This window comes from Centropristis striata, chromosome 13 (genome assembly GCF_030273125.1).
Source record: "Centropristis striata isolate RG_2023a ecotype Rhode Island chromosome 13, C.striata_1.0, whole genome shotgun sequence".
NCBI lineage: Eukaryota > Metazoa > Chordata > Actinopteri > Perciformes > Serranidae > Centropristis > Centropristis striata.
In genome coordinates, this window is record NC_081529.1 from 21,722,404 (window position 1) to 21,748,836 (window position 26,433).

The following is a 26,433-nucleotide window of genomic DNA, read 5'->3' on the forward strand; positions in this document are numbered from 1 at the left end:
ATTTCCTGATGTGTAACACCTGCCTCCTCCCTGGTGCTGTGATCATCTGTCACTGGGACACACTGTATAAAGCTGAAAGAATGTAAAGTGTATCTGTGTCCATGTACACATGCTGTAATTGTCATAACCCGGCTCCTAGGCCATGACAAATACGGAACAGGACACAAAGGATGTCTTGAAATTAAATGAATTTATTAACTTAACTTAAACAACCGAGGTAATAAGTACAAATATGAAGTGTGTAAGTCAGTAACATCAGTAATGTAAGTGTGGATGTGTGAGCAATATGAAGTGTAAATGTTGTAAAGTGGAAACAAAGCAGAAACCAAACAAAGACAAAATGCTGCTGGCAGGATGCAGCCCAGAGAGAGTCCAGAGAGAAAGAGCCACCTTGACTCTGGGTTTTTATGCTTTAAGGAGCGCCTGAACCAGGTGCTCCCAATCTGCAATCTGTTGATGGTGCCTTCAGGGACACATGGGAGAAACAACTGTCAGTCACATGATCAGCACCTCAACACTAGACGGGGACCGTCACACCCCCCCCCTTAAAAAGTCGGTGTCCCACAAGGATCACCGGCATACCATCACCATACCACGCAGGTACAAAAACAAAAAAATATTCAAAATACAATGACAATACATGACCTTTATGCTGGATTCTTCAACTGTAACCTCCCCCACCCATCGTCAGCAAACCCGGTACCTGAGAAGCAATTTAAGAAGATAGGCACAGCAGGAACAGATGAACAGTAGTACAAAAGGTCATATCAATTGGAAAATCACACAAACTGATTCACTACAGAGGAGCACGAGACAGTGCATCTGCAATGACATTCTCTGCTCACCATTCACACACAGTTTAGTCTAGCATAAAGACTGTAAACAGGTGGAAACCGATAGCCTGCTCCGCCCAAATATATCATCTAACCAACGTAACCCAGCTGACTCTTGTACTGCCTCCCTTGCAGCCAACATTAACCAGGGAAGCCCCTCTTCCCAGTCTCTATCCAGCTCAGTACAGTAGGCACGCAAAAGAGACTTAAGAGTTTGATGGAATCTTTCCAAAGCACCCTGGCTTTGTGCATGATAGGCCGATGATTGGTTTTGTTTTATTCGCAACAGTTTCAACACCTGTCCAAACATATGAGACGAAAAATTCGACCCCTGGTCGCTCTGGATCACTTTGGGTATGCCAAATATAGAAATGAACTGAGACAATGCCTTCACGACGGCTTTGGTCGTAATTGACCTCAACGGGTACGCAGCTGGATACCTAGTGCTCTGACACATCACAGTAAGCAGATATTTACAACCAGACTTGGCACATGGCAACGGACCCACACAATCTACAATGAGATGAGTAAAAGGTTCACTCACCGCCGGGATAGGCTGCAGTGGTGCAGGCTTAACTTTTTGATTTGGCTTTCCTGTGAGCTGGCATACATGGCAGGTTTTAATGTATGCCGACACGTCCCTTTTCATCCGAGGCCAAAAGAAATGTTTCAGGAGGTTGAGGTATGTTTTCCGGACACCAAAATGTCCACACTCATGTGCCACTTTCAAGACGAGGGAACGCAACTTTGTCGGAACCACTATCTGGAAAACATCATTTCTTACCCCATCCTCACTCACAGGAACCCATTTTCTGACCAGCAAACCATTATGTAAAAAGTAACCAGTTGCTACATTACTCATCTCCGAGGCAGGCAAAACACGCTCAAATATTTCCTTCAAAAAGACGTCATTACCCTGCTCTTGAACAACCTCACTATGAGACAGTGACAAAGGAAGCTCAGACAAAGATGGAACCTCAAAAACCACCTCAGTACTGTTACTGCCAGGTGACACCTCAGTCTGTGTTTTACACATAGCGTGTGTAACCGCACAGGACGAAGAAACCTCCTGCAACGCATCAGGATTCTTCTCAGAGACCAAATCAGAAGGACAAAGTGTGACTACAGGTGACGGAGGAGTGTCGATCCAAACTCTGCTTCCAGCCAAGCCATTCCCTAAAATAAGGTGTATGCCTTCAATAGGCAACGCTGGTCGCACACCCACAGCTACCTCACCCTGAACCAGTTGACAGTTCAGAACCATCTTGTGTAAAGGTACTGGGAAAACGCTTAAACCCATTCCCCGGCTAAGAACAGAGTCACCGGTAAAAGTGTCACTTGAAAAAGACAATACAGAGTCAACAATGTAGGAATTGTATGCCCCTGTATCCCTCAGGATTTTTATTGGGACTTCCACATCACTTCCCACCAGTGACACTGATCCATCACGAATGAAAGGAGCATAAGCCTCCAAAACCTGTGATTCACAAGTGTGAGGGGTAAGCAACTCAGAAACACAATCTTTAACAGGCGCAGCAAATGCAACAGGTCTCACATTAGCTTTCACTCCCCAGGTTTTAGCCTTTAACACGGCACAATCTGCTTTCCAATGTCCTTTCTCTTTACAATAGTTACAAATATCCGCGTTGTCAAAATTAGGACTTGCGTTATGGACAGATTTAAAATGTCCAATTTTCTTTGAACGCGTCATGTCAAACGTACCTGCATCAAAGTACTGAGCTCGCGCACCAACATCAGGAGCCACGGAGCGCTCTCTGAAACTGCTCTTATGGAGCAATACGTACTCATCAGCTGAAAAAGCAGCTTCAGCAGCTGTAGTCATTTTCCGTTCCGTTATATATGTTGCAATGCGTTCTGGAAGACTATTCTTAAACTGCTCCAAAATCATCAAATCACATAACTCCTCAAAAGTAGTGACTTCGAGCGCAGTTAACCACCGCTTATAATGAGTTGACAAATCTCTGGCAAACTCTGCATATGTTTGACCATTTTTCCTCTCCCAGGACCTAAAACGCTGACGATATGCTTCCGGTACAAGTTCATACGCTTTAAGTACGGCTGCTTTTATTTTTTCATAGTTAGAGCTATCCTCCACAGTCAAAGATGAATACGCCTCCTGCGCCCTTCCTGATAACACACTCTGAAGCATGAGTGCACAATCCGCATCACGCCAATTTCTAGCCTTAGCTACACGTTCAAACAGCAAGAAAAAGGTGTCTGGGTCTTTTTCATTGAATCGTGGCAACAAGCGCAAGTTATTAATATCAAACCGATCAGAAGATCTCGCCAGCTGCCCACTCACAGCCTCGCCGGACAATAAGCCATCTCTCACCAGAGACAACCGCTCTCTCTCCAAATCTATTTTCGCTTTTCAGATGTCTGACGGATTCTTTCCATTTCAAGCTGTTTTTTAACGTCTAGTTCTTGTTTAATTTTTTCATGGTCCAACTGCAACATCAGAATCTCTTTTTGTTGCTCAAAAGTTAATCCCTGGGTCCGAAAAGACACAGCAGGAGGATTTGGCAAAAAATCCCCCTTAGCAGACATTACACCATCTCCAATTAGTTTAGTTTTTATAGCCGCTCTAATGTTTTCTTTGATACGTTTGTCACCTTCGACCTCCACTGAATAATGTGCAGCAATCCGCAACAACTGCTCTTTTGTACATTCATCCAGGGACTCCTGAGATGGGTCTGAAATAAACGCTTCAACCTCAGCCATTACCAAACATGTAGCACAACAAACCAGGCCAACACCAAACTTTTACGCACATCAAAGGATCAAATAACCACAACGCCGTTCACTCGTGCGCACCAGAGAGGAACACACCTCCATCCAGTTTGGAGTTTCCCCGCTATCTCAAACCAACCGGCTAACTAAACTCCTCCCTAGTCTTCATGTGGTTAGTTGTGGTGGGTATTTATGCACTGATGACCGCTGGCTCAGGAAGGCGACTAGCGAGCCAGCAACCCTCCCGAAACCACGGACATGCTCCCAAGCAAAGCTTCAGCCACGTTCACCACAACACTACACCCCCGCTCAACGAACCCAAAGGAGAACGTTGCTACAGCCTACAAGGGAAAACTCCTCACCATTTTACAAGACTGCGCACAAGCAACCTGCGATTGTTTATCCGATCAGCTGATAGCCGCACAAAACAACCGGCAGTCAAACAAATACTTAAATGGCCAAATTCAGGTAAGAAACACTACACAGTCATTCTGAATAAGTTTACTTACCCCAAAATGCACTCATCCAAAGCGTCCGTTCCTCTACACTCTCCCAGAAGAGCAAACAAACTTTTACCGGCCTGCACGTGCACAGGTAAACCGGAGAACAAAGGGTCTATACCAGAGCGCACCACTAGCGCTACTGACAACTTTACGCACACGCGCACCAAATACTAAGTGTGAGTTACCACAAGAACACTAGAAATTCTAAGCAACCACCCTACTGATATACTGCAACCAAATACCAAATTTACCAAAACATTTACAAATAATCGTGCACAAAACGGGAACAAACACGGCCGGACGAGCCCCCAATTTGTCATAACCCGGCTCCTAGGCCATGACAAATACGGAACAGGACACAAAGGATGTCTTGAAATTAAATGAATTTATTAACTTAACTTAAACAACCGAGGTAATAAGTACAAATATGAAGTGTGTAAGTCAGTAACATCAGTAATGTAAGTGTGGATGTGTGAGCAATATGAAGTGTAAATGTTGTAAAGTGGAAACAAAGCAGAAACCAAACAAAGACAAAATGCTGCTGGCAGGATGCAGCCCAGAGAGAGTCCAGAGAGAAAGAGCCACCTTGACTCTGGGTTTTTATGCTTTAAGGAGCGCCTGAACCAGGTGCTCCCAATCTGCAATCTGTTGATGGTGCCTTCAGGGACACATGGGAGAAACAACTGTCAGTCACATGATCAGCACCTCAACACTAGACGGGGACCGTCACATAATAAACTCATATATATTGAAGTAAAAACAACTGATTCTCATCAAGTTATTCCTTCAGTTAATCCAAAATTGACCCTGAAGAGAAAGTTTTGCACATCAGTGTTCCTGTTCTGGAGAATTTGCCTGAACTCAAAATCCACAATTTGGTTAAAGACGCTCCAAATAACCAACTATCGGCCTAATTTTAATTACCCTTGGTGGGAATTATTGATCTCGACTCTCAGACAATGACAACTGAGGAAAACTCTGATGGCTTACGTTAAAATGTTTTCATAGAACTCGATCAAGGAGAATCTGAAATCTTTAGGTTTTCAGCTGTTGGTCGGATAATAGAAAGACATGTTACGTCACTGGTAATTTAATTTGGTTTTGAAGCTTTTACAAAGACAGTAAACGTTGAATGCTGAACTTTAACTTGTAACTGAGTATATATTACTCTTTCCTCTAAAATCTTTTAAATGTATCCATTCAGCACAGCAGCCATCCTAGTATCCCCTAGCTGATCCCTACCGCATCATTAAAACTCATGTGCATCGACAATCTGAAAGACATTATAAAATCCCACATACATCTGTTCTGTTGAAGTTTCCCTTTATCAGTGCTCTATCCTTATCAGTGCATGAAGAGACGGCTCCCCCACTCAGTTTCTCAACTCTTCTAGTTCCTTTCTGTCTTCCTGCATTCAGCCAACACTTATCATCGCTCTCTACCATCTATCTGTCCATAAACACAATGGCCCTCATTTATCAAGCGAGCGTAGAAACCAGCACAGATCTGAGTGTATATTTCGTCTTACGACAGGGTTCACGTGGGATTTATCAAATGATCGTATCTCTCCAAACACAGCGTAAGAATGATCGGCTGTTGATAAATGTGGCCGCTCGAAACGAGCGTCATTTAAATACCACGCCCTAATATATACCTGATTCAGATGGCTCACCTTCAGAGACGACACGGAAGGGCGCAATACGGCCAAAAAGAGGATTTTTTCACCCTCTAAAGTCAGCTTTATTAGCAAAGTGCACCGTTACAATTAACAAGAGGGGCAATGTAGACATATTAAAGAAATATGCAGCGACAGAGGTTTATGAAATAAAAGTACTTAAGTTCACTGAATATTTTACATTTGGAGCACGGACTTAGAAGTTTTCAGCTTTTTGGTTGAAGGAGGTAAACAATGTTTTACAGTAAGTTTTTCAAAAAGAAGAGGAATTTCTCAGAGTCAGAAAGTGAAACGCTGACATCCAACAGCAGCAACACAACAAACTGGTTTTGTTTGGCAGCATAAAAAGTGAAAAAGAAGAAAATCAGTGCCGCTGTCAGCAGAGTAGCGGACTATTAAACTCCCGGCGAGGTTTGAGTAATTACATGGTGATATATAAAGCCTAATAATCTATATAATATCTGAATATTGCTATTATTATGATGGAGAGCTGATAGCAGACGTGAGATCTGATCGTACAGTCCGCTCACGTCCATATTGATAAATGCCGAGGCTTGCGTAGAAATCATCTTACGCCCACTTTACGCTCACTTTCTGACGTATGCTCGTTTGATAAATGAGGGCCAATGTCTCCTGCCTGTCTCTCTCTGGTTACTTCACTTTTGTTTCTAAGTGACACTCAGCGTTGAAGATACTAAGCCTGTAAACTGGTTGCAAGGTGGTTGTTAGCTAGTTAGTTGAAAGCTTATTTTAAGCAAGACAACACACAGAAAGTAAGCTGGAAACGTTAGCACCTTTTTTGCATTGTTCAAGCAAATGCACTGTTGCAACACATAGTCAGCTAGTAAAGCTAACTGTGAACTAGTTTAGTTAGTTGTAAGGAAGTTTTACGAGTTCAGTCTGATGTGGGGTCAGTCAGTTACTGATGTGGAGCAGACGGTTGAGCACTAGGACCCAGCAGGGATCAGAAAGCTTCCTGCAGTGAAACACACCTGAGAGATGTCAGCTGAGGACACACCTGTCTGCTCTCACCTGCTGCGTTTACTCCTTTAATGTTTATCTATGCTTCTGATTTGACACAGTGAGTCATTTTTCTTTTCTTTAAATGTGTTTGTGTTCAGTTTCTTTCTCATTGATCACCTGGGTCCTGTTCTAATGCAACTCTGATTAATAATGAACTTAATAATTATAACCAAAGTACCATATCAATAATAGCGGTTGAAGGAAATTTGAGATACTTCCATAGAGGAGGTTGATATTACTCATACATGTACAACAATAAATGGACAGCATGTATATTCCAAAAAACATTTATTCATAAGGAAAGAAAAGTTAACAAAACACACAAAGTATGTAATCTAAGCAGACTATGTGTGGGTGTGTCAGAGAGAGAGAGACTGTGTGTGTGTGTGTGTGTGTGTGTGCGCGCGCGTGTGTGTCTTTTAATGGGAATTTTTTTCCAACTTTTTCTAGCAGACTTAACTATTTTTGTTGTTGTTTGTTACAGTTTATTAATCAGCTGTATGTTGTGGACCTTTATCATAATTCTACTGTCCTAGACACTATTTCTGTGTGTTTTCTCTTCAGGTTTGTCTCTGTTAAAGACGAGCTGAGCAGCAGAGAAACATTTTGCCAATATGTTTCCTTGTGTGTTTTGAAACTCAACTCAACTCTTGAAGTTGTGCCAAAAAAAACAATGACAGGTTGTTCAACCAGTTTTCAGTTCTGAAGAAAGGAGGAGGAGGAGGAGGAGCACACACCTGTCTGTAGTCACTCCTTTAAATGTTCATCTCTCCTGATTGAGATTAATACACAGTGAGTATTTATTTCTTGTTTTTAATGTGTTTTTGTTCAAACTGTTTTTCTCTCATTTATCAGCTGCATCTTATACCTGGTTGTGAACGTCCTCAGAAGTTAACACCTGCGAGATGCATTATGACGGACTGTTGTCTATAATTAGCTTCTCAGCTAGCTAACGTCAGCTGTCTCGGACAGAGTTGTTTTGGCTTTTAACCTCTTCCACCCAGGACTCGCCATCGGAGGGTTAAAGCTCTCACCTTGCCTTAAAGAGTCTATGATACGAAGTCATATTTGTTGTCTTTATTGTTAGTCAGCACATGTTTAAAAGAACCACCAACTAAATTCAAAAGCTTGATAGTTAAATTAGAGCCATGATAATGTGCTATTAATTATCAGATTAGTCGAGCAATGGCTTCAATAATTGATGAGTATTGGACTGTGAAGATAGTTGTGAGTTGCAGCCCGAGTACAATCTAACATTGCTCAGTTTTATTTTGGTATTTTGCACTCAGTTGCAGTTCTCCAGCTTTTGTTTTAAGGGATTTGGAAACAAAAAAATTAAGAAACTAACGATGTGATCAGGTCAGTTGGGGGACCTGCCGATCCTGAGTTCTGTCAGGGAAAAATCACTGTTTTTGTTTTTTTGTGATTATCTTGTTAACTCCTGAGGGCTCACAAATATATATCTCTACTTCAAAACAATGCCTGCATATGTATGTGTGTGTGTGTGTGTGTGTGTGTGTGTGTGTGTGTGTGTGTGTGTGTGTGTGTTGTGGACCTTTATCATAATTCAACTGTCCTAGCCACTATTTCTGTGTGTTTTCTCTTCAGGTTTGTCTCTGTTAAAGACGAGCTGAGCAGCAGAGAAACGTTTTGCCAATATGTTTCCTTGTGTGTTTTGAGACTCAACTCAAGCCATAATTGAAGTTGTGCCAAAAAAAACAACGAAAGGTTGTTCAACTCAGATGGAACGAAGGAAAACCAGTTTTCAGTTCTGAAGAAAGGAGGAGGAGGAGGAGCACACACCTGTCTGCAGTCACTAAATGTTCATCTCTCCTGATTGAGATTAATACACAGTGAGTATTTATTTCTTGTGTTTAATGTGTTTTTGTTCAAACTGTTTTTCTCTCATTGATCACCTGCATCTTATACCTGTGGTGGTTTGGACCATTGGTTGTGAACGTCCTCAGAAGTTAACACCTGCGAGATGCAATATGACGGACTGTTGTCTATAATTAGCTTGTACTACGTATGTACTATGTGTATGTGTGGTTCAAAAGCATGTATATTTGAGACCTTAGGGCTTAAATATGCCATTCAGTTATTAACAAACAAATGAATCAAACTCAAACTCACACCAGGTTCTGTGCATCTTTCCTTGATAAATCAATCTGCGTAGAATTGAGTGCACATGCACGAGCCACCAACCACATGCCAGCTCGTCCAGCAAATGATTATGCAGATGACTATAAATGACTATAACTTGCCCACTGATTTTTGGAAGAACAATGTCAAATTATTGTGCTGCCACTGTGTGCAAGGTTAACGTGCTGATCCCCGAGGTGGAGGCAGGAAAGATGTGCCTCAGCTCTGGGATCAGCAACAAGCGCAAGTAAACTCAGTGGCAAGGTGTCACTGTGGCTGTTAACGCAGCTGGATCATAGAGCCGCACCATGGCAGAAGTTTAAAAAAAAAAAAGTCGTCTGATATTAAGGTGAGTTCAGGGAAGTTCTAAAATCATGTAATACATTGTACACGTATCATCCTGTGCTAGTAAATCAGAGCGGTCCCAAAACACACGCTCCCTCCGAACGCTACATTGGCTCTGTCCTCCAGCGCCAACGGAGCAGCCATTGCGTAATGCTGCCAAAATCATGTTTACACATCGTTTTATAAGCCACACTTTGCCTACACCTTGTTGTCCCAATTAATCATCAGATACAGGATAATTTATGCACCACACCTGATTTATTGTGAAAGCATTTTGCCACCCACATGTTATTTTCTCCGGGGAGAGAGGGATCTGTGCATCATGGATGGCTGTGCACCTCCATGTTAGACCAAAGGGGAAACAATCGGCGATCAGGACTTTGACAGAGTAATTAAGGCCATATTAATCAGAACCCGAAATACTTAATTGATTCCCGGAAGGAATTTCAGTTTCTCTCCAGTTACTCCAACAAAAATTCTGCTTCATATCGGATGGACTGATGAAGAACAATCAGCAGCTTCTTCTCTCTCGTGTTTCAAAGACTGTGACTGAATTAATACAGCAGCTGAGCATCTTCCAGAGAATATTGTCTCTATTGTTGTTGTTGTTGTTGTTGTTGCAGTGACAGAGTGAATCTCTCGCTGCAGGTGTGGACTCTGCAATGGATCAATGTGAGGACAGAGAGGAGGTGCAGCAGCAGGGACCTGAACCTGAACCTGACCCTGGACCTGAACCCAGCTGTGTTTCCATGAAGAGTGAGCGGTCTATGGGCCGGCCTATTGCCTTTAAAGTTGGACAACCTGGACCTGGACCTGAACCCAGCTTTGTTTCCATGAAGAGTGACAGGTCTATGGGCCGCCCTATTGCCTTTAAAGTTGGACAACCTGGACCTGGACCTGAACCAAGCTTTGTTTCCATGAAGAGTGACCGGTCTATGGGCCGCCCTATTGCCTTTAAAGTTGGACAACCTGGACCTGGACCTGAACCCAGCTTTGTTTCCATGAAGAGTGACCAGTCTATGGGCCGCCCTATTGCCTTTAAAGTTGGACAACCAGGACCTGGACCTGAACCCAGCTTTGTTTCCATGAAGAGTGACCGGTCTATGGGCCGCCCTATTGCCTTTAAAGTTGGACAACCTGGACCTGGACCTGAACCCAGCTTTGTTTCCATGAAGAGTGACCGGTCTATGGGCCGCCCTATTGCCTTTAAAGTTGGACAACCTGGACCTGGACCTGAACCCAGCTGTGTTTCCATGAAGAGTGACCGATCTATGGGTCGCCCTATTGCCTTTAAAGTTGGACAAGCTGTTGATGGAAGGTAAGAATTTAAAACTGTTTGTTGATATCTGACTCGCTCAGAACTTCATAGACAGGGTGGTAAAAAATTGATTTTTGATCAAATACAGGATGATTTTAAAGATGATTTCATAGTTAAGAAATAAACCTGTCTATCGATTTGAACCTGAAAAGAGGCATTAAAGTTGGTTTCCCATACTATATTTCATGTTACATGTCATTGATATTGACATTTCTATGAATGCACTTACAATACTTACATTCCACGTCTTGAAGAAGTCAGTCATCCTCTCTTAGATACACTGGGAGGGCACGAAGGGCCAGACTGCGTCTCGTGTTTATATCATGTTGTTCCTAGATTGACAACCAAACATAATAATCATTATAGAAATATTTTCCAGCACATCAAGCCAGTTCACCTTACATAATCATAAAATGATCATCAATAAACATTATTGTGCTCACAGCAAACATAAACTTACATGGCAGTCATAAACCCTGAAGATCTCCCGGGGGTGCCTCTGCTGTCTTGCCTGTCCGTGAGGCCTTCTCTCTGTATAGTTCTCACCTCAGTTGAGGTGTGTGTCTGTCAAGCTCACAGTAGAACTGATTACGGAGGTTCACATTTGTAATGCGATGAAACTCAGCAAACAACCTGCAGATATACAAACACATAAACGTACATAGATTAGATTTTTTATAGGAAAACATAATGCATCCATTACACATTTTAAGCAGCAAAAGTTAGCATTTTTTACCTGCGACTCCATTTGTATGGCTGGCCATCTCTCCAATAAGTCCCTCACCTGTGGATTTCCTTGAAAAATATCTTGGCGTCGTAGGGCAAAAGTGCATGAGCTTTCCAATCAGTATCTGGTTTCTCTCTGTCTTTTCAACCTCTTGTATTATTTGTAGTCTCATTTGTTCCAGAGTGGCTTCGTTCTCTCCTCTGGGAAACTTTGGCAGGTAGTTTACTTCAGCTCGTCTGGCTCTTTTGATGTTGGAATGCGGGTGGTCGTTCTCAAGCCTGATTTCCACCGGGCGCAGCATGGCCACGTAGCAACAGCACCACGTAGCAACAGCGCCACGTAGCAACAGCGCCGCGGTCACCCTTCAATGAGAGCATTTCTAATCAATGAGAGCATTTCCACCGGGCACACCACATAACGTCTCAGCAGTGTCCCAGCCTCGGCTCTCCGCTCTGCAGCGCTATCATTCTGTAGCACTTCTATTTTTCTCGCGAGTCGTTGCTGAACCGCGCCAAGCTCAACAGAGCAGATTGCACCAGACAGGAAATCCGACTCAATCAACGTAATACACTTCCACCCTCTTTCAAAATAAAACACAATACGCAGTTCATGCAGCCTAAAACTACTTCACATCAACATTATGTTATGACCGGGGGCACCAGATCAGCAATCAATCAATCAATCAATCAAAGGGTCTCAGAGGACCCTCCGATCCTCCATGCTCCTCACTACTCCTCCTGCCCGCCTCTCTTCAGTGGGGTCCAGACCTTTTAGCTGTGCAGCTCCCCGTCTCTGAAACTCTCTCCCACAAACCATCCACGACATTACCTCTCTACCTTCAAATCACAGCTCAAGACTCACTTGTTTAGATTAGCCTTTTCTGTTTGACCTTGCCATCCTAATTTCTGCTCTGTTTGTTGTTTTTATGTAGCTGATTGTGTTTTGTTTTTATCTAGTGTTTTTTGCTTTTGTTTGTAAGGTGACCTTGAGCGACGTGAAAGGCGCCCATAAATAAAATGTATTATTATTATTGTTAGAGGATTGTCGACATGGACGACGAGAGACTGATTGTTGAAGTGGAACAGCATACAGTTATTTATGACATAACACATTGTTTTTATAAGAATAGATGGTCATATCAACAGATCTTCCACGTCGGAGAAGCAAAGTAAGCTGTTTGTTGTTGTTGTTTACTCTATACACACAGTTTATGACAGGATCTCGCGGTCTCCCGTACATTCAGTATTATAGCGTGTTCTCTTTATCTCGCGTGAATAAGGCTGGCTCGCTACGCTGCCATTCCGAGCCCGGTGAAAATTGACACCGGTCAAATGACGCAGCAAAACCACAGTGGAGCCGCTCCACGGCCATTCTGCACCCGGTGGAAATCCCCAGTCAGGGTTGCTTCGGCTCCTCCTGCCTGTTTTGATAGATACTTCAGCATATTCAGATTTGGCCAGCTTGGTCTGATAATTCCCCATCTTAAATTTCAGGGAGACCTTCTATCCATACCACCCATTGCGACTTCCAAGTTCTCTGAGACACGGATAAGTTGTAATCAGAGTTTCAGCTGCCATAGCCACTTCTCTGTCATTTAGGTATGGTTTGAACTGTATGTCATGTTTTTTGGCTCTTGTCAATTTCTCTTGTCAATCTCTTGTCTTTCCAGAATTTTCAAAAACAATTTGTCCTTCGGATCCCTCTCATCATTATCCGAGTCAGTCTCGTTGCTGTTACCGGTACTTAGCTCTTCAGTGATGATTCCAGCCTTCATGAAAGCTCGGACGACACTTGAGACTGATACCTTAGCCCAGGCATCCACGATCCATAGGCAGATAGTGCCGTAACTCGCCCGGCGTTGCCTCCCTGTCTTGGTGAATGTGTGTCATCCAACGATCCCACGCAGCTCGAAATTTAACTTTAGACGACCTGTTGACACCAATATCTAGCTGTTGGTTAATCCACCCTGAATGATTGTAAGCACAGAATTAGTTTACTTCACTTGTGTTTTGACAGTATTGGTGAGATGGGCGCACATGGGGTTGCAGATCAATAGGGACGGAGATTTTTGGAAAAAGCCATCCGGTCTCTTAACGTAAACTTCTCTCAGCCAATCAATCATCTTCTCCTCGTCCATCCAGCCCTTTGGGTTAGCCTTGATGATGACGCGAGCTGGAAACTTTTCTTTTGGCAAAGTCTTCCTCTTGAAAATCACCATGGGTGGTAGTTTCTGGCCATTAGCCTGGCAATCGAGAACTACAGTGAAGGATGAGTCTTAACAGGTGTCATTTTGGGGTCCTTATACACACACCGTAATATATTACCAGTATGTTGAAGCACAGAAGTACGTATTACTCCGCGAGGCTCCTGACTACGGTAGCCGTAATGCTCCAACAATCTATCAAGCGGTGTAGCTTCATAGACAGATTTTTGAGCGCCGGGCACCACATAAAATCGGTTCGAGGTCAGTAAGCACAGCCAGAATTAATACATAAGGCGCACCGGATTTTAAGGTGCACTTTCGATTTTTGAGAAAATTAAAGGATTTTATGTGCGCCTTATAGTCAGTAAAATACAATACATTCTCCACTTCATAAAAAAAGTAGGCAGTGGGAAACAATCAGGCCAGTTCTTCTGATGCTGTGTTAGAGGTACATGTGGGAGTATGTCTGTATCAGAACTTGCAGTTGACGTGGCATCACTTTCAGATCTCACTACTTTCAATGTGCCCTTCTCTGGCAATTCCTGAATGTCCACAAGAACGCTAAGTTGTCCACCAAAGTCAGGATCCTTATACTGCAGGGTAAAGTCACAGTCGAGTCTTGGCTTGAATTTCTCCTGCATTATATTCTTCAGCTCTTCTACTGACTGTGGTCGCTCAAGTAGAGTGAGCTTCATGGCAACGTCTGTGGCAACATATACATTGAGCAGAAATTTCTGGGGAGCAGCCATCTCCTGATTTTTGTTGATGTGCTCTGCTGTAAGTAAAAAAGATGAAAAGTTAATAAAGTTTGTTTGTTTGTATGAATCATTTTGGAAAAGTAAATCCTGTCAATGATGCTGTATGCTGTATTTTAGGTCCAAATAACTAAAATATAAAACTGAATTAACTTTGATCTTTTAATTATTTTTTTCTGTGGCTTCCTTTGGTGCTCAAATCAAGTGGACTTCATTATTAAGCATAGTCGAAACCTACTTTTCAGTGAAGTAATATGAACTGTTTGAGTGTGAAGACCAGTCTTCCTTCTGTGTTGTATGCAGAGAGAGGCGATTTGTCATTGAGCTCTGATACAGTGTAAACAGTCAAATTCCCTGGTGAAAGTTCATAGGATCGCAGGTGTTTGATGTGATATGATTTGTGTTCTCTGCAAACAAAGACAACATGGTTGTTTACAAGGAGAATCTTTTCAAATTTGCAAAACTGAGGCAGTCCTCCCTGTTGTCCCATAGAAACAAACATTTCTAGACCATAATCAGTTCCATCGATGTTGACCTTTGATGTGCTGTAAATCAAGCTGCTGTCTGTTAATTGTTTAATGTATGGCTGTGCAAGGAAGCACTGATACCATAACAGAAGAGACATCTGACGTCTGTTAATGCGGTTTAAAGAAAGACGGGGCACTGAGATGGTATGCAACCATGTGTTGATGTCTGTTTGCTAGTGTTTTTATCACATTCTTAAAGTTTTGTGTGTCATGTACAACACGCTTGAAAAATGTTAGTATGTCTGAACATTGTCTGGATCATCTCGAAAATGGTAATGTACACTGCTGTGTGCCCTGGCTCTAGCACATATTGTACAGGAGTTACCACAGGGTAATCCTCCCCTTAAGCTGTGGCACTGACAAGAATGTTACTGTACATAACTGCATTGACTCCAGAGCATCCAGAGTGGTTTCACTAGCAGATGTCATGACTTTCTAAGACTCCTCTAATAGTCTTCTTAACAAGAAGTTTATGGAAGAATTATCCTATCATTATTCAAGAGCGTAGATCTTCAGTTTGAGAGCATAATTTGTCTTTCTCGTGCTCAGATTTGTTCTCCTCATGCTCACATTTTGCGCTCGCCCTCAGATTTCTGCTGCTTTCTTTCAAAATGTGTGCGTGCACTTTAAAATCACATGCTTGTGCTCACATTTCTTCTTCTTGGACACAAACATTTTGCTCGCACTCAAATATGTCCTGTGCGCACTCAAATCTAAAGTCTACGCGCTCAGATCTCAACTCTGCGCTCTCAAAACTTTTGTGCTCGCACCCAGAACACGCACGTCCTCTCAGGTTGAGGTGTCTGCTCAGACTGAACGATGTCCCGCCCTGCGCTTAAACTAGTGTATTTCACCAGCCAATAGGGAGACAGCTAGATTGTGGGCCGGTCCTATTCTACACTATCCTACACTATTTCAGGATACTTACCAAGATGTCTTTGGAGCTTGAGGAAACTTGGTGCTTCCACTTGAACCTACAAGGAAAGATCACTTACAACAGATAGAAGTTAACATAAAATACATGCAGGACTTGGATATGTTAAATAGTTATAATATATACTGGTCAAGCTTACATTATGCAAACAAATGTTTACGAACGAAAAACCATACTATGCATCAATATATTTATCTGATGGTAATTTAATTTTTGAATACATATATTACTATTATATCATTCTTTCTTTCTTTCTTTCCTTCCTCGTCCTTTATCCATCTATCGGGCTATTCAACTGATGTTAAGAAAAAGGTTTAAACTAAGCTCTATTGTTCCTTACCATGAAGGTTTTCACATAAGATGCTGACGAACAGCAGCTCCTAACGGTGCAATTCAAACTTCAGTGTGTTAGCCGCTAACACGTACTAACTTCAATAAACGTTAGCCTTTCTTTAACTTTACTGCGCCTGACGACTGATAACCGAAACTTTGTAAACGTTTTACTAACCACACCAAAGCACTTGTAAGAAAGGACAACAGCGTTCAAAAAGTAACCGTTTTCAGTCATAGGCATAACATTGATGTTACGTTACTCTTTAGCTAACGTTAGTGCAACAGTAACGCGCCAAACTGCTTCTTCATTCCGATAAACCAAGCCCACGGATGTAAAACAAAAACAAAAGAACACAGAACAAATCTTTCTTTCACAGTGCTACAGATATAATTGTATTCTCTTGACTTTAGTAACTTACCCACAGTAAATGAAAAGTTTTCCTCCGTTACTTCAAAATTCCTGTCGTTCGCCAAACGGTAGCCATCTTGATTTCTTTTGAAACGTGAAGTCCCAGCCTGAACGTCGTGATGTTGATGACGCTACGTCCCTCCGTTCACTCAGAAGTTATGATTTAGACACAGATGTTCACTCAGAAAAATTGATACAAACAAAATAAAACAACATTAATAGTTAACAGCACTTAATAGTTAAGTGCTCTGTTAACTCATTAGCTGGTTTTGATTTCTGGGCCCATATTTCTTATGAGTTAGCAGTACTGTTCGGGTTTACAGTGTAGAGGAGTCATGATATTGATACATAAGTCAGTCCCCTTACAAATCCATAATGGTATTGGGGATCCGACTGGCAGATATATCATTGTCCATGGTACTATTATCTGAAAATATAAATTTGATAAATGTTTATGGGCCAAATGAAGATTACCCCAAATTCTATAACAATTTATTCCTGACAATATCAATCTCTCTGGACAATGTAGTAGCTGGTGACTTCAACTGCACACTAGAGCCGTCAAGGGATAGATCAGGCTTTGATAACACCCATACCAGGTCGAGGAAGACAATACACCATTTTATGAAAGAATTGCACTTATTGGATATATGGAGATATGGAAAACCAGATGCAGTGGAATACTCCTGCTATTCTAGTACATATAAAATCCATTCACAAATAGACTTCTTCCTAGTTTCAGCACTACTTGTTTCCAAAATTAAGGAGTGCCAGTATAGTAGCATAGTTCTATCTGACCATGCAGCAGTATCCTTGACATACGAAGATGCTAAGCTTGTAAGAGACCCCCCAAAATGGCGCCTACAACCAGAGTGGCTTCTGGACCCTGCATTTGTAGATTTCTTAGATAAGCAAATTGATCTGTATTTCGAATGTAACACTTCTGAAACTTCGGCTAGTACAAGGTGGGAGGCATTTAAGGCCTTCATTAGAGGTCAAATTATCTGTTTCACTAGTTCTAAAAAAAAGAGAGCACAACTTGAAATGAGAACGCTAGAAGGGAAATTTTAAAAAATTGAAACTGATATCTATCAAAATAAATCTAGCTCACCAGAAAAGCATACAGAACTTATTTATTAACTTATTAACTTAATTATGTAGAAACTTCAAATGGGAGAACTGTTGTGAATCCTGGAGAAATTAGTGAGACTTTCAGGGTCTTCAATGAGAGACTGTATAGCTCTGAATGGTCTTCCAGCCTGGATGGGCAGACAGCATTTTTGAATGACCTCAATATCCCCAAACTTTCTGAAGAGGAGAGCAAGATAGTAGATGAAGTAATAGCAATCCAGGGGATAGCAGATGCCATAGGCTCTATGCAGGCTGGAAAAGCGGTGGGCCTTGGTGGCATTCCCATAGACCTTTATAAAACACATAAAACAACAACATAAAATGTGAAAATATGCGGCCAATTAGCCTCTTAAACTCAGACACAAAAATACTATGCAAAGTTATTGCAAGAAGATTAGAAGGGCAGCTTCCTCTGCTAGTGGGAGGGGATCAAAATGGATTTATCCAAGGTAGACAAGCGTTTCACAATGTCAGGCGAGTACTCAATATCTTACACAGTCAAAGAGGGTCGAAAGACATAGCCTTGCTTTCACTTAATGCGGAGAAGGCCTTCAACCGAGTTGAGTGGCCCTACCTGTTTGAAGTGCTCACCCGCTTTGGTTTTGGGGATAGGTTTTGTAAATGGATCAGATTGCTGTGTACAGGACTTACTGCAGAAGTCTTAACCAATAATGTTCTCTCTAAATCCTTAAATATCTCTAGAAGTTGCCCGCAAGGAAGCCCTTTATCCCCACTACTGTTTATTCTTGCAATAGAACCACTTGCTATAGCAATTAGGATGCAAACAGATATATCTGGAATTTTGAAGGGTCAGGTGGAACACAAGAAAGCTCTTTTTGCCGACAACATAATTTTATCCTTAAAGATTTGAATAATTCCATTCCAGCACTAACAACAAAATTTCTCAAACAAACTATGACTCACTGCAGGAAGCTACAGCCTCGTCTCTAGAACGCTGGACATCATTACCAATTTCAATGATTGGCAGGATAAATACCCTAAAAATGAATATTCTTCCTAAATTCCTTTATTTATTCCAAAATATTCACCTACCCCCTCCCTCCTCCTTTTTTTACTAGAACTAGAAAGTTGTTAACCAACTTTATTTGGCAAAATAAACGCCTAAGATTACGTTTATCTTAAATATATCTACCATACGATAGAGGAGGCCTTCAGTGCCCACACATCGAGTGGTTCTACTTGGCAGCTCAATTACGGTCCATCATGTTTTACATCTCTTCTGAAAACATCCATGCCTGGATAGACTTGAAATCTTGCTCGGTGAGGCATAGCTTACCACTTCATTTGTTTTTATCTTCAGTGGATCGGAAAGGTCTGAGGAGAAATACAGACAACCCTATTGTATTAAATATGATTAACATTTGGTTTGATACTTGTAAATACTAGAACATCAATCCGTCTTGGTCACATTTTAGTCCAATTTGGGGTAATGCCAATTTCAAGCCAGGGAGTAATGATCGAGGATTTCGAACATGGGCTGAAAAGGGATTAAGGAAAGTGCAAGATATGTACAGAAAAGATGATGTATTTATGACCTTTTCAGAAGTATCAATCAAATATAACATCCCAAAAATGCATTTCTTTAAATACCTTTAAGTTAGGAATTTCATATTGCGAACTGGCCTGGAATTTCTTTTATGATGCCTTCGCTCAAATTATTAATAGACATGCTCCGTTGCGTAAATTCAGAGTGAATGGTCGGGATAACCCATGGTTTACCCCTCAGCTGTCCAGTCTCTTAAAGGAAAGGGATGTTGCTTGGGCTAGGGCGAGAAATTCTAAATCACAGGATGACTGGCTGATTTTTTGAAAACTGCAAAATTGCTGTACCACTCTTATTAAAAGGGCCAAATCTGGTTTTTACTTATCTAAGACAACAAGTAATCTTAATGATCCAAAAAAGTTTTAGAAGACTATACAATCTTCATATGACACAGTTACTTCAAATGACTTGTCACGTCGTATTTTGAAAGTAATGTATTGTAATGTATTTTAACGGATAAATCAGCGATTCTGAATTGTTTTAGTGAACATTTTATTTCTTCTGGTCCATTATTTGATTCATCACAATTGTTGGGAATTAAGAATGGCTCTTTTATGTATAAATGACACCTTGCACAGGGCGTTAAATATATAAATAAAAGGGCGTTGTGGGACGCTGTGTCTTACTCAACAAAGGAAACAGGGGAGCACTTAATTTATAGCAAATATCTGAAAAGGTAGCATTGAATATTCTGTATTCAAATACTGAAACAAACTTATTAACTTCTACAGAGTAGGTCTTAACTTAGATAGTTATCAACAGCAAGTGGTTAACTTAGCACAATGAATGGTTTAAATTTGGTAAACACCACTACACAATACTGTAATTGCTTTTACTTAAATTTATGAATAAATTAATTTACACCACAATGTACTTTTGTGAGTACAGATGGATCTACTCCTGTAGTAGACTACTGGTGTAAAATGGAAAGACTTCTGGCAAGTCTAAAATTTGGAATCAAAATGTTTTGGTGTGGACCAAAAATGTTTATGCTGATATTAATATTGCACAATTATAAACGATTGCCAACTGTACTATGCCTCATGCGGGGCACCATTTATGTTGGGAATTAAGGATGCCTCTTTTATAAATAAATGATACCTTGCACAGGGGTTAAATATGTAAATAAAAGGGCGTTATCATAAATGCTATCCCTCCCATAAGGATATCAAATATGTAAGGATGAACGTGAGCAACGCTTGTGTGGATCTCACGGTTCAAAAGTGTGGTTAGATGGCTATCAGAATTATTAATAATTATCATAAATAATTAATAATTATAAGATATAATATGACTTGATTTTCTCTAAGTCATAGCTCATTGGGGCACTATCTGTAAAACAGAAAAATATAGCCAATTCACCTAAATCAGTCTCATAAAGTTACTAAACTATCAATTTGGAACACTGATTAATAATTATTACCATATTAACATTTAGTAGTGGTTGAAGGAATTGTGAATTCTTGACACCGAAGAGGATGGAATATCGTTCACAGTGTACAAAATTAAATAGACAGCATTTGTAATCAAAAAGGTATTTATTTTAAATAACAAGAAAATAAAATAAAAGCACTCATCTATAAAATGTAGAGTTCTACAAAGAGTCTAATCTAGTGTAGGCTTACAAAAGAGAGGAAAGTGTGTGTGTGTGTGTGTGTGTGTGTCGGGTGAAGCTCGTCACACAAAGGGTCATAAAACTCAAGCTGTGAAGGAAAAACTAACCAAATGGCCATGTGTTTTTAAATTATTTAAATTATTATTTGGAAATCTGCATTTGTTTTTCCTTTGCTGAAAGGAGGTGACCCCACTGTTCTCAATAATTATAGGCAAATCTCTAAATTATGTGTTTTAGTAAAAATTCTAGAGAAACTGGTAAGTGAGCAACTTAAAGAGTTTTTGGATACAAACAGTATTTTATTGCACCATCAATCAGGTTGTAGAAAACCGCACAGTACATCATCTGCAGCTTTAAAAGCGATGAATGATTTTATCCAGGCATTGGATTGCAAAAAATATTGTGCAGCCCTTTTTATTGATTTATCAAAGGCTTTTGACACAGTAGACCATAACGTCTTGGCAAACAAACTTTTTGAACATGCTGTTGGTTGGTTCTCCAATTATTTATTGTCGGGGTACAATCTGTCCAGGTTTCCGGCTCTTCCTCTGCCTTCCTCCCTGTGTCAAAAGGTGTGCCCCAGGGCACGATCCTGGGTCCTCTTTTGTTCTTGATGTACATTAATAATGTTTGTGATCATGTATCAAATGCCTCATTTAATTTCTGTGCAGATGATACAGTCATTTATTGTTCATCCCCTTCCCTAGTTCAGAACCTTCAATACCTGCAATCTGCTTTTGATGTGGTTCAATCCCATCTAGCTCAACTCAGGTTGGTATTGAATGCAGAGAAATCAAAATTTATGATCTTTTCAAATGGTAAAGACTTGACATCCAATTTGCCAAAGATAATTACAGTACAAGGTAATGAAATTGAAAGGTTCACGGCTTATAAATATTTAAGGATCACTATTGATCAGAAGCTGTCATTTAAACCCCATATTGAAAGCCTTGTGACAGAGTTTAGTGAAACTAAAATTAGGATTCTTTGTCAGAAACAAATCTTGCTTCTCCTATTAGTCAAGGAAATATTTGATTTCTACAACTTTCTTGCCCTTACTGGACTACGGTGATCTGCTTTTTATGAATGCAACAAATCAGAGCCTTAAGAAGTAGGACTGTGTTTATCATTGTGCTCTGCGTTTCATTACTGGCTTGGGAAATCGCACACATCATTGTGCTTTGTATACCACGGCTGAAATGCCGTCTTTGTATGTTCGCAGGCAGTCTCATTGGTTAGTTTTCATCTATAAATCTATTTTTGGGCTGCTTCCCTCATACCTGTGTGCATACATGTGTCGAAAGAAAACTCAACATGGTCTGTGCTCTCAAAATATTGTACAGATGCTGGTGCCAAGAGAGAAAACTAAGTTAGATAAGAAAGCTTTTAGATACGTTGCCCCTTGATCATGGAACAATTTGCAAAAGGACTTAAAACTGTCTGAAGTGATCACAATCTGTGAATTCAAATTGATTCTAAAGAACAAAGAAATCTCTTCCCTTCGTCGGTGTGACTGCTCCTTATAAGTTGGCTACTGAGGCTCCTTCAGTGTGTTTATGATGGCTGTATTTGTATTTAATTGTATTTAATTTTTTATGATAGCTGTGTTTAAATGTTGTAACTTGTCTCTTTTTTATGCTGCTTTCTTGGCCAGGTCTCCTGGAAAATATTTTTTTTAGGGCCGGGACTCGATTAAAAAAATTAATCTAATTAATTAGAGGCTTTGTAATTAATTAATCGAAATTAATCGCATTTTAATCGCATATAAATATTTGACCTGAGAACAGTGAGAAGTAATTTTTTTCACATGGATTTTTAGTGTACCATTGAATAATGACTGAATACATAAGTTTAAGCAACAAAAATATTGTTTATTTTTGTTCAAGTCCAACAGACCAGTGCAATTTTTGCCATTAGGTGTAGCAATAGCATATTTAGAAATATAGTACATTTCAGAAATTCAGGTAGCCTATAGGTAGGTAGACCTTTTGTAAACAATAATACTTTGGTTTTTTAAGTAAAACACAATCCACGCTAGCTACCACACTAGCCGCTAGCTGCACGCTAGCTACCACAATAGCCGCTAGCTGCTATATGTTTTGCATTAAGGTGATACTTGAGGCTCGATGTGCTGCCGTGATATGTGAATTCCTTGTTGCATAGCTTGCACACAACCATGCTTTTATCGACGCTTCCATCTGTTTGTTTTTTGTAACAAAAAATTTCCCATCCATGGAGCCAACCAAAGCGCTCTCATCAGCTTCTTCGTTCATGTTCACTGTGGTTTGTTGTTGTCTGAACTCATGAACGCTAGTTGGTGCTCCAGTTTAATCGGTCCGCCTGAAACTCATCCAGTGAGAAACGTTCCACGGTGTAAAAATAAGTGCGATTTAAATGTGTACATTTTTTTAATGCGTTCATTTTTGTGTAATTAATTAATCTTAATTAACGCGTTAAAGTCCCGGCCCTAATTTTTTTTTTTAATCTCAATGAGACTTTTACCTGATATATAAATATATATATATTTTATTTTATTATTTTTCTATTTATTTTTTTCATCTCAAAATCGTTCATTGGACATGCCTATTAATTCCTTATTAGCAACAGTAATAATAGGACATTGTTATGATAAAGGTTTGATTTCATCCCTGTACGACCTATTCATATCCGGGTCTAATGAATCTTCAGAACATAAGTTGAGACTGTGGATGGAAGATGAGTGATGAAATATCACTACAACACTGGAAAGAGGCATGCATGAAAGCTCAGAATCAAACAATTAACAGTAGGGGTGTGACGATACTCTCAGCTCACAAGATGAGACGAGACACGATATTGGGTTCACGAGAACGAGACGAGACAAGATTTTAAGAAAACTACAATGACAAAATGACTGCACCAACAGACTTTTATTTAACCGAGTTGCACATGCATTTTGAAATGTTTTATTATAACTCTTTACATGCATGATGTAAGCATGAGCTTTTAATAAACTTCCACAAATTGAAACTAAAACTAAAATTTATAAATGTTAAAATAAGATAAATAAAAAACTGAAATCCCCCACAGGGATTAATGAGACTCCGGAGGTGACGTATGGTTTTCTATCGTCTCGTAATCGCTTAGGGACAGTTTCGACCTTGATCACATACGCGATGGATTAAAGACGGGAGACGCAGCAGCTGATCAAAACAAAGCAGCATGACTAATTATCATAAACAATTCGATCATGAATTAACCGGCATCGCTAACTGTGCACAGAGTGTCTGGTGCTTGTTGTAAACAAACAGAGATCGCTAAGTGAACACCTCCTGCAGCAGCAGCAGCACATACACACTGTACTGCTACAGAACTAACTGTTAGCCTGCTAGCAATTTGCAGACTCCGGCTCTGCAGCTGGGAGAGACTGCCCCTCCTTCTCCTCCTCTTCTTCTTTTCATTTTACTGCCCCACAGGTCACAAATAGAAGTTTGGATAACTCACAAATCTCTCGAGACTGATTTTTAACGCAACGAGAAATATCGTCGAGTTTAATCTCGCGAGATCTCGTCACACCCCTAATTAACAGCAATCTGAAACTTATTCAGTATAAATAGCTGATGCGCACATACATAACCCCAGTCAAATTGCACAAATTTAATAATAACATCCCTGATGCATGTATTAAATGCAATGAAGCAAGAAGAACATTGTACCACTGTATATGGGAATGTGCGATAGTGAAATCCTTCTGGCAAGATATCATTAACATTCATTCATTCATTCTACTTAACCGCTTATCCGCATTCAGGTCGCGGATGCTGGAGCCGATCCCAGCTGACATCGGGTGAGAGGCGGCCAATGTCAGCAGGGCTGACACATAGAGACAGACAATCACGCGCTCATTCACACCTACGGGCAAGTCACCAATTAAATGTGCATGTTTTTGGATTGTGGGAGGAAGCCGGAGTACCTGGAGAGAACCCACGCTGACACAGGGAGAACATGCAAACTCCACACCGCGTAGCCCCATATCATTAACATGATTGACCAAATTTTAGCTGAGAAGTTGCCACTGGACCCCAAGCTTTTTCTTCTTTCTTTTTCTTGCTTTTAACAAATAAGCTGAATGAATTTTCTAAAAACAAAATAATTTCATTTCAGTTTTCATCACAATGTTAATGTGCCAGAGTTACCTAATATTACATATTACTGACAAACGAGGTGAGTACAATGCTTCAGCAAGCACTACAGTATACCACAATACAATACAGAAATATCTAAACAATGACAATGACAGTGACTAATACTGTCATTGTAATCAAAGTGACTGGAGTATTAGAAATGAGGTAGTAAGATTACTCATGATTGCACATTTGGTTTGCTTAAGTCTCTTAAGTTCATGTTTAGAAGTTAGTTGATTAGTATTCTTTAATTCAGTTGGAGGAGTTTTCCAGAAGTGCCCAAACTTGCTACGTCTGTATTTTACCAAACTGTCCTCTCTGGTTGTTCGCCTTCCATAACTACCCTTCTGCATTACGAACTAAGTCAGTGCCGGAGGCTCAAACCCATGTAAGACCTGAAGCAGTACCAGAAATCTGGATCCATCTCTGCCCACATAAAACATTTTTTAAAAAGCTGTTGGATCCATCTGTTGTATCAGCTGCCATGACCAAATACCGCTGTGATGGTGAAACCTTCAGTTATACCCATCCAAAGTGTCAGTGTGAAGACATTGTCCAGGAAATGACTCTGGGACTCAAACTCACTCAGTGCGTTTACATGCACAGTTTAATCGAGCTATGCTTAAAAATCAATATATGCATCTAAAAGGACTTCTGTCCTAGTCCCACTTTACATGCAACTGAGAAAATTGAATGTCTGACGGGAACATGTCCTCCTCCTCAACACTGGGTGCCGATATGAGTCGTTTCAGCGGGTTAATATGGCCCCCTTTCCGGTTGACCTCAGTTCGACACTATATCTATGTACTGACCGGCGACCGGCTAATGCTAGCGGCTACTCACTGATATTTCCAGTAATCGATGTGGATTCAGGACACTTTGTGAGCTATAAAACCTACAAACGTGATCAGTGGACGACAGCTCTACTTCCTGATGCACAGCTGCAAGTCTTACTACAGATGGATGTCATACTTGTTACAGTAATTTTTTTGTAAAGATCATTGTCCTATAATACATCTTGCTGAGGTGCTCATCCCCTACCAACACCAGGAAGTATTTGTTTGAAGGTCTGTCTGCAGCTCACTTGAGTTCTTCCTCAGTGAACATGCAGATTGGGTTGCTAACCTTCCTGCTGCCAGCTGTCCCTCCAGTCATCACCAACCTGTTGTTGTTTGTCTCCAAGTCTGTCTTTAGGTGTCACTGGCTAAACCAGACTTAATGGTTTGAGATATACCCAACGGTGCACTTTAACAAATCAGTGATGTGATCTGGTGACTTTGGGTGTTTCAGTTCTCTTCTTGGTGGACTCCATCTCCCAGGTGACCCATCCCACCTTGATCAGACCCCATAGATCCTTCCCTCTGGTCAGTCACCATCTGGATTTTTCAGACACTCTGATGTGATCCTGATGACTTGCAGAACAATCAGACAGAAAATCCTCCGCATCTGACATCAACAGTTAGAGTTACAGACACTGTTCTA

At 40.7% G+C, this 26,433-nt stretch overlaps 1 protein-coding gene across 1 annotated transcript in view; it reads left to right on the top strand.

Moving 5' to 3' along the window:
* Positions 1-9,070: 9,070 nt before the first annotated feature.
* Positions 9,071-26,433, top strand: part of LOC131983392 (NACHT, LRR and PYD domains-containing protein 3-like) — a 29,249-nt gene continuing 11,886 nt past the window's right edge. Inside the window, exons 1-3 of the mRNA XM_059348112.1 lie at positions 9,071-9,174; positions 9,896-9,944; positions 10,028-10,590. Of these exons, the coding sequence (XP_059204095.1) occupies positions 9,071-9,174; positions 9,896-9,944; positions 10,028-10,590 (716 nt within the window). The remainder of the gene's footprint in view (positions 9,175-9,895; positions 9,945-10,027; positions 10,591-26,433) is intronic.